Consider the following 10,000-nt stretch of genomic DNA (forward strand, 5'->3'; position numbering starts at 1 on the left):
TCATCGATCAGCTGTGTGATTGGCCCACAATAAAGCGGTATCAGGTTATCTGCCAGCTGAATGGCCAGATTAGCCCTGGCGTGAGACAGGAGGAAAGGTCACTGTGACAGTCAGAGTCATTGAGCCCCCCGCCCCATCTTTTCTCCCGAATGGTTTGTTCCATTGCCCCCCCCCGACAGCGAGATTGATGGCCTGAGTAAATGGCACTTTTATAACAAGTGTCACTCCTAACTGATCCCTACACTGCAAAAAATGCCCCTCTAGATTTAAGACAAATAATAACATATTTAAGCAGGATTTTGCTTAAAACAAGCAAATTTGGCTGCCAGTGCGTTAAGCAAATTTGGCTTGTTAAGATTTCTTAAAATAAGTAATATTTGCTTGAAATAGGTAAAAATAACCTTACCAAGAAAGCACTAGGTAAGTACAATTTAGCTAGAAACAAGACCAACTAGATTTTTCATCTCAATATAAGAGTAATAACAATAGGTTAGAAAAGCATTTTTTGCAGTGTACAGTCAGTCTTTAATAACAGGTTTCACTCTAAAACTTACTTACTTACTTTGAAGTTTCTGGAGCCGCCAGGTATAGGGGGCTACTTTTGAGTTGCAATTGCTTGATGTTAGACTGTGTTAGGAAAATTGTTGACTCGCTAGTTTGTCATAAACAAAGTAAGCACATTTTAACAGGTTTCGCTAAGTTTAGCCGCCAGCAAGACATCTCGTTAGCGGTGTTAGCAAGATTGTTATAACTCGCTTGGACATCTTCACGTCTATTTCTTTGTAACGTTATTGTGATAGCTATGTTGGCTAGCTTGCCAACAACTTTCCTAACACAGTCAAACATCAAGCAAAGACAAAAGACAAAGTAAGACAGCAAAAAAGTTACTGAATAGTCCAGCAGAAAGTAGCCCCCTACCTGGCGGCTCCAGAAACTCCATAGTGTTACTTTAACTGATCCCTACAGTCAGTCAGTCAGTCACACACAAGACCTACACAAGATTCACACATTTCACTGATAATGGGGACCTACACAAGATTCACACATTTAACTGATAATGGGGACCTACACAGGATTCACACATTTCACTGGTTATGGGGACCTACACAAGATACTGTAATAACCGGTCATTATTTTTGTGTGTGTGTCTCTATGTGAATCTGTGTGTGTGTGTGTGTAAACCCGTGTGTGTGTTCCAGCTCCAGCTGCTCCATCTGATCTTGAGGGGGAAAGGGTGGGGTCTAATGGAATCCTCTTATCATGGAAGACCCCTCCTGATGACTCCGTCCAATCATTCGTCATCCAGTATAAGGAGGTGTGTCCTCATCCTGACGTGGCCTTCACTGAGCTCACCAGGAGTCTCTACATCCCAGAATACCTGCTGAACACACTCATACCTGGAGCTACCTATAACATCAAGGTACTCACACACACACACACACACACACACACACACACACACACACACACACACACACACCCTGATGAACACACTCATACCTGGAGCTACCTATAACATCAAGGTACACACACACACACACACACACACACACACATTCTATGACCACATGAGAATGAGTGTGTATATACTGTATGTGTGTGTGATCTGTATGTCTCTGTGTCATATGTGTGAGTGTGTGTCTTTGTGTCATGTGTGTGTGTGGTCCTGTGTTTAATAATGGATCAGCAGTGTTCAAGTATTCATGAGCTCACGAGACCCGTGGATTCCCCCATAACATCCCTCCTCTCTCAATACTGTTCATCTGTTCATCCACCCAGTCCGCTGCTGACCCCCACACACACTCCCGACATACACACACTCTCCATACACTCTCACCCCAAACACACTCACCCCACAAACACACTCCCCATACTCTCTCTCCCCACACACTCTCTCAATACACACTAACCCCACACACTTTTACCCCACACACACTCTCCCCGTTCACTCTCTCTCTCTACCTCTTTTCTATTTTCTTTCTCTCTCTCTCTCTCACTCTCCATCTGTTCTCTCTTTTTCTCATCCTCTTTTCTCTATCTTTCTTCCCCTCTGTATAGATCAGTTAGCTACTCTGACCCCTACTGTGACCCCTGATAAAGCCTTATTATGTGCCATAGTCCCTGTATTCATAAAACAGTCTAACACTCTAATTATCTGCATGTAACGCTTTATTCTAATTACATATTATTGACTAAACTTATTTCTAACTCTAACCTTAGTTTTCTTAAAAAGGACTTTGAGTGTTCTGCATGTAACTTTGGACTGTGTAACAGGTCTCTGTGTGTGTGTGTGTCTGTGTGTGTGTGTGTGTGTGTGTGTGTGTGTGTGTGTGTGTGTGTGTGTGTGTGTCTCTGTGTGTCTTTGTGTGTGTGTGTGTGTGTGTGTGTGTGTGTGTGTGTGTGTGTGTGTGTGTGTGTGTGTCTATCTGTGTGTGTTTGTGTGTGTGTGTGTGTGTGTGTGTGTGGTGTGTGTGTGTGTGTGTGTGTGTGTGTTCCAGGTGGGCTCAGAGAATAGGGATGGAGTCAGATCCTGGAGTAAATCCCTCTTCATCAAGACCTCGGAGGCTCGTGAGTGTCCCTGCAACACACTCTAGTGTGCGTGTGTGTATGTGTGTGTTAGTGTGAGTGTCTGTGTGGGTGTTTGTGTATGTGTGTGAGTGTGTGTGTGTTAGTGGGTGTGTTTTTGTATGTGTGTTTGTGTATGTGTCTTTGAGTGTGTGTGAGTGTGTGAGTTTGTGTGTGTGTGTTGGTGTGTGTTTGTGTGTGTTTGTGTATGTGTGTGTGTGTGTGTGTGTGTGTGTGTGTGAGTGTGAGTGTTTGTGTGAGTGTCTGTGTGGGTGTTTGTGTATGTGTGTGAGTGTGTGTGTGTTAGTGGGTGTGTTTCTGTATGTGTGTTTGTGTATGTGTCTTTGTGTGAGTTTGTGTGTGTGTGTTGGTGTGTGTTTGTGTGTGTTTGTGTGTGTGTGTGAGTGTGTGTGTGTGTGTGTGGGTGTGTGTGTGTGTGTGCGCGAGAGAGAGAAAAGAGAGAGAGACTTCTTGGTATCTTGTATGCTGTGATCAAATGACATGAACTGAAAGTCATCATTGAATCATTTACAGCCCAGCCTGTATCACTGCCTTCCGCCACGCCAGACTCAGGACATGTGTGTGTGTGTGTGTGTGTGTTTGGGTGTGGGTGTGTGTGTGTGTGAATATCTGTGCAATCTAACACCAACATATTTATCAATTGCCCAAATAGACAAGGATTTGTAAACCAATCACATAGTGAGTTTACTAGCAAGCTATCGATAGCTAGTATAAGTTAGCTAACCTACCTCATCATCAGCTAACGTTAGCTAGCTAAAAGTTTTGGCAAACATTTGCCAAGGCTAACGGGAGGCTTCAATCGATAATAATTAGCTAGCTATCCAAGCTGACACCCTGTAGACTCTACTGGCCCTTTGAAGTTGACTTAACGTTGGCTAATATATGCTAATAACCAGTAAACATTAGCTAGTTATCATTCACAGTTACTAGCTAATTTACCGTGGCATAAATTGCAGGGTTGTGCGCTTTCTTGAGGGTTGTTGTGTTCTTCCCACCTATTTTGAAACCACACGGTTTCTCTCTCGTTATTGTGGTGCATTGTGTTTTATTTTCTGTCAAGTTATAATTAAAGAGCGTCCAGATATCTATTCTTCTTTTTCTTTCAGTACCGAGTGCTTGAATTTGAGCCATCACATAACGTTTGTCAGGGCGTCACGCCCATATCTGGGCATCTCAGGGAGGGGAGGAGGGATACAGGACTAATCTGTGTGTGTGTCTGTGTGTGTGTGTGTGTGTGTGTGTCCCTCTCAGCCCCTGGTCTAGTGACCAATCTGACTGTGTGTGTGTGTGTGTGTGTGTGTGTGTGTGTGTGTGTGTGTGTGTCCCTCTCAGCCCCTGGTCTAGTGACCAATTTGACTGTGTGTGTGTGTGTGTGTGTGTGTGTGTGTGTGTGTGTGTGTGTCCCTCTCAGCCCCTGGTCTGGTAACTAACCTGACTGTGTGTGTGTGTGTGTGTGTGTGTGTGTGTGTCCCTCTCAGCCCCTGGTCTGGTAACTAACCTGACTGTGTGTGTGTGTGTGTGTGTGTGTGTGTGTGTGTGTGTCCCTCTCAGCCCCTGGTCTGGTGACCAATCTGACAGCGGTCCCGGAGAACCACACCTCGGTGAAGGTGACGTGGTTCCTGCCGAAGCGCATCAACGGCCTGATCACTAAGTTCGCGGTGAAGGCCAAACACGCCCGCACCGGTCAGACCGTGGAGATCCTGGAGGTCAATGCAGAGGAGATCATGAACGGAGCCCTGCCTCACTGCAATGTATGGGAGGATGTGTGTGTGTGTGTTTGTGTGTGTGTGTGTGTGTGTGAGTGTGTGTGTGTGTGTGAGTGTGAGTGAGAGTGTGTGTGTGTGTGGTGTGTGTATGTGTGTGTTTGTGTGTGTGTGCGTGAGAGAGAATGTGAGTGTGTATGTGTGTGTGTATGTGTGTGTGTGTGTGTGTGTGTGTGTGTGTGTGTGTGTGTGTGTGTGTGAGTGTGTGTGTGTGTCAGTTAGCTGCTGTGGTTTTAGTACGTATCTGTGTGTACATCTGAAAAAGCGATGGGGGGGGGTGCTTTTAGAGTTTAGTTTTCAAACAGTTTACTTAGTTCTCAGTGTTCCTTTATATCTGTGACAATTTGTACACACACACAGGAACTCTGTTGATTTGAATTACCAGAAATAAATAATAAAATAAATAGAAAATAATAAATTAAATAGAAAAAACAATTATAAATAGAAAGTAAAAATCCAATCTCTCCCAGGATGCGGCGGACATCTTGTCTCGAGGGACACCCAGTCCTGAGGATGCGTCTGTGATGACGTCGTCGTTGCCCCCGGTTACGCTCTCGGCCGTGCCCCCCGCCTCCACCTGGACCCAGCCAATCAGTGTGGGCATGGCTAGGCTCCTCCCCTACACCGCCTACGTCTTCGAAGTCTCCGCCTTCACCAGCGACGGGGAGGGGCAGATCGCCAGCACTATGACGCGCACGCCTGAGTCAGGTACACACACACACACACACACACACACACACACACACACACTCTCGCTCTGGCCATATGTGTTGATCCACACCATCAGCAACAGACACACACACACACGTCAGTAACAGGATCACCCGTCTGCAGCGATAACGTCACACTCCTGTCACACAAGACAGTGGAGAGGAAGAGAACATGATCCTCTCCAGCTCATCACACACACACACACACACACACACACACACACACACACATACACACTCTCTCACAATCTGTGTTTTTACCCAAGTGTGCCCCGTTTGTTAATACGGTTCCATGTCTTTACACGCATTTTGCGTAGATATAACGCCTGAAGTGGGTGCAATTCTGTTAGTAAATCTGAGGAGTAAAGGATCTTCAGCTGATCTGACTGTAAACGATCTGTGTCCTTATGGCAGTGTGATATATCAGTTTGGCCTTTTTAATGCATTTGCAAACATTTCTAAAATCCTGTTTTTCTCTTTGTCATGGTGGGATATTGAGTGCAGAATGATGAGGAGAACAATTGTAATAATAATTCCTATAGACTGACAATGCATCTATCCCTCTTCCATCTCTCTATCTCTCCTCCTCCTCCATCTCCTCCTCCTCTATATCTCTTTCCCACCTCCATCACTCTATCCTCCTCCTCATCCATCTCCCTCCTCCTCCATCTCTCTCTCCCTCCTCCTCCATCTCTCTCTCCCTCCTCCTCCCTCTCTCTCCCTCCATCTCTCTCTCTCTCTTTCTCTCTCTCTCTCCCTCCTCCTCCTCCATCTCTCCCTCCATCTCTCTCTCTCTCTTTCTCTCTCTCTCTCCCTCTTCCTCCTCCATCTCTCTATCCCTCCATCAGCTCCAGAGGACCCTCCTCAGAGCCTGGTGGTGGGGAACGTCACGTCTCAGTCCGTCTCTCTGTCCTGGGACCCTCCCTCCATCATCACAGGACGCTTTAGCTACGTCCTACAGCTCTATGGACCCATAGGTACACACACACACACACACACACACACACACACACACACACACACACACACACACACACCACACCAGCACACACACACACACACACACACACACACACACACACACACACACACACCACACCAGCACACACACACACACACACACACACACACACACACACACACACCACACCAGCACACACACACACACACACACACACACACACACACACACACACACACACACACACACACACACACACACACACACACACACACACACACACACACACACACACACACCACACACAAAACACACCCAACACATGCATACACACACATGCACGCACATACATACACACACATTGACACACATACTCATATATGCACTTTAGGGATGTGCATCTCATCACTGAGGAAGATGCGATACACATCTCGATGCACTGCCAACGATCCGATACATTAAAGATACATAAAAGCAGCTACTAATGCGATACGATACGATTCACCCCTATTGCGATGCAGTACGATTCGACACGATGCGATTAGACACTATGCGATTCAACAAGGTGCGATACAAAATAATGCAATTTTATATTATTCATAATGATTCATTTATTTGTCATACAACAAATCATTAAAAAAGAATCTGACAAAATATAACATGTATATGTACGTGTGTGAGTGTTCTCTAAATGTCATTTCTTTTTTTTTTTTAACTATAGGCCTACCAGGCAGTCACAACACAGTTTGCTTCATCCTAAACATGTGGATCAAATGCCTCACACAATCAATTTAACTTATTTGCCCTATTTTAAGGTTTTTCTTTAGGTTTTGAGTTGATCCACATGATCAGGATGAAGAAAAAAGTATAATGGAGACTAGCTGCTAGATTTCCTTTTCCAATTTAAGGAAGGCACAGGTAAATTCAAGTAACAAATAGAGAGTTTAGCTACGGTATATGGAGTATATTCTTACCTCTTCCTCCATCATCACCTCTGCTATTATCTTTAAAAATACCATGTCCTTGGTGCCGTGGTCTTCCAAGAAAGCCAGGTCTTTGAAACGTGGTTCAAGCGCCAGTGTTGTGTCTGAACGCGTTCATTGAATGAAAGTTCATGAACTCGTTCATAATTTTGGTGAAAGTGAACTGAACGTAGGGTATTACTGCCTGATGAACGATACTGTGAGCGTGTTCATTCTGGTGTCTGAGAACTGCACGTTCACTCTTTTTAATTTCGTTCAATAAGGTGATAGATTTCTAGAGACTTCCATGCGAAAAACACCGTTAGTAATCGTCGCTTATCCCACTGTCTATTCCTGTGAGAGCCCCGAAGTTGAGTAGAGGTCGAGAGCGGTAATGCAGACAGATAGTGATTTTAGAAAAGTTACAGACTTTACGAGAAGCGGCCATTAACAGCAGTGGAGATGAGAGCGCGTTTAAGAAACAGTAAGAGAGGTGGAATCTATCTAAATATAAAATGATTGGTCTTGTATTGAGATTATACCGATACAAAAATGTTAGAACTGATGCATTGCGATTCATCTCACATTGTATCCGGTCCACACTTTTTTGATCCGGGCCATCGTATCGTGAACTTTTATGCCGGTGCATCGTGGCGAACCGGTGAATCTTCCCATCCCTACTGCACATGTATATTTGAAGTGCTTCTGAAATCAACAAAACAAATCATTTGTGTAATCACAAATTAACATCACATCACAAATTGAGCTCCTTCCATACTTCCTTTGGTGGTGGAATATGTGGTGTGTGTGTGTGTGTGTGTGTGTGTGTGTGTGTGTGTGTGTGTGTGTTACAGGGCACATCTTTGAGAACAGCACGAGTGATCTGAAGTTCCTGTACTCTGGCTTGACCCCGTACACACACTACCGCATCGGTGTGAGCGCCAAGTCTGCTGGACTACTGGGCCCCGACGCAGAGGCCTACATACTCACCACCGCTGAGAGTAAGATGTGTGTGTGTGTGTGTGTGTGTTTCTGTGTGGTGTGTGTGTGTGTGTGTGTGTGTGTGTGTGTGTGTGTGTGTGTGTGTGTGTGTGTGTGTGTGTGTGTGTGTGTGTGTGTGCGTGTATTTGAGTGTGTGTGTGTGTGTGTGTGTGTTTGAGTGCGTGAGTGAATACATTTGTGAAATAAATATGTGTGTTTGTGTGCACATCAGGCAAATTTTTTAATATTCTGTAACGGTGGTTTGTTTTGCGTGTTTGTGTGTGTCTGTGTGTGTTTGGGTGTGTGTGTGTGAGTGTGTATGTATGTATTTGGTGTGTGTGTGTGTGTCTGTCTGTCTGTCTGTCTGTCTGTCTGTGTGTCTGTGTGTGTTTTGTGTGTGTGTGTGTGTGTGTGTGTGTGTGTGTGTGTGTGTGTGTGTGTGTGTGTGTGTGTGTGTGTGTGTGATTGTGTGTGTGTGTGTGTGTGTGTGTGTGTGTGTGTGTGTGTGATTGTGTGTGTGTGTGTGTGTGTGTGTGTGTGTGTGTGTAGCTCCTAGTGCTGTCTCCCTGTTAAGTGCTGAAGCTGTGGACTCTACCTCTGTGCGTTTGTCCTGGAGTACGCCCACTCAACCAAACGGACCAATCACACGCTACCGCATACGTGTGGTCTACTATGACCTCACAGTACAGGACATTACACTGCATGGCCTACAGGTACACCTGACCTGATACACACACACACACACACTCTCTCTCTTTTAACCAAAGCCACTTACAAGGGTGTATACACATTTTTTTTTTTTTACACTGATGGCACACTGCAAATCAGGAGCAATTAGGGGTTCAGTGTCTTGCTCAAGGACATTTCGACAGGGGATCCAACTAGCAACCTTCTGATTACTATATGACTTCTCTACCTCCTGTACCACTGTCTTTCCCACATACAGTATACCTACACACATGTACACACACTCACTCGCTCTCTCTCACACACACATACACACACTCAGAAACTAACACATATACTACACACATATCACCTCTCACACACATAATCACACACAATTTCGACCTGTGATATATTATGACACACACATTTACACACATATACACACACACTCACACCCACCCACCCACACACACACACACACACACACACACACACACACACACCTGTGATATAATTTGGCTGTTGTGTTCTAGGAGAGCAACGAGACCGATGATGCAGAGGGTACTTCACCACGCCGTCGCCGTGGGCGATCAGCTGACGTCACCACGGCAACCCCTCTGGCTGTGTTCACGCTGTCCGCCTCGCCCACCCTCGTCCACACCGCCGCCCAGGGCCTGACCAGCGCTGACCAGTTCACAGACGACCCAGCAGAGGGCGCCGTCACTGACCCGGATGCTCAGACCGACACTAACCTCACCCCGACCTCGGCTCCGCCCCTCACCCCCACTGACCCGCCCACTTCCCTCCCCTGGGTCACCGTCACCCCCGACAACAGCACCGACAGCGCCGAGCGGAATGACACTGATTCTGTAACCGTGACGATGCCCTCTGACCTCTCACCTTTGACCTCAGGAACTGATGAGCAGCACACCTTCACAGGTGCAACGGCAGCAGGTCACACACTCCAAACCCGGGCCGCCACGCGTGCTGCAGTCACCGGGGGGGTCGAAGGTAAATAACCTGCGTCACCTCACCAGATCCTCCTGGCTTAGCAGCATAGCTATCTTTCACCTCATGCTATTAGCTCATTCCGCTGGTTAGCATGACGTTATGCTATTCTGCTGGTTAGCATGACGTTATGCTATTCCGCTGGTTAGCAGGGCGTTATGCTATTCCGCTGGTTAGCAGGGCGTTATGCTATTCCGCTGGTTAGCAGGGCGTTATGCTATTCCGCTGGTTAGCAGGGCGTTATGCTATTCCGCTGGTTAGCAGGGCGTTATGCTATTCCGCTGGTTAGCAGGGCGTTATGCTATTCCGCTGGTTAGCAGGGCATTATGCTATTCCGCTGGCTAGCAGGGCGTTATGCTA

At 46.2% G+C, this 10,000-nt stretch overlaps 1 protein-coding gene across 1 annotated transcript in view; it reads left to right on the top strand.

Moving 5' to 3' along the window:
• Positions 1–10,000, top strand: part of ptprq (protein tyrosine phosphatase receptor type Q) — a gene marked incomplete at both ends in the record, with an annotated part of 82,993 nt that overhangs the window by 35,299 nt on the left and 37,694 nt on the right. The window contains 8 exons of the mRNA XM_080847635.1: positions 1,200–1,420; positions 2,499–2,568; positions 4,138–4,337; positions 4,820–5,057; positions 5,908–6,036; positions 7,837–7,983; positions 8,546–8,676; positions 9,166–9,643. Of these exons, the coding sequence (XP_080703761.1) occupies positions 1,200–1,420; positions 2,499–2,568; positions 4,138–4,337; positions 4,820–5,057; positions 5,908–6,036; positions 7,837–7,983; positions 8,546–8,676; positions 9,166–9,643 (1,614 nt within the window). The remainder of the gene's footprint in view (positions 1–1,199; positions 1,421–2,498; positions 2,569–4,137; positions 4,338–4,819; positions 5,058–5,907; positions 6,037–7,836; positions 7,984–8,545; positions 8,677–9,165; positions 9,644–10,000) is intronic.

This window comes from Sprattus sprattus (genome assembly GCF_963457725.1).
Source record: "Sprattus sprattus genome assembly, chromosome: 11".
NCBI lineage: Eukaryota > Metazoa > Chordata > Actinopteri > Clupeiformes > Clupeidae > Sprattus > Sprattus sprattus.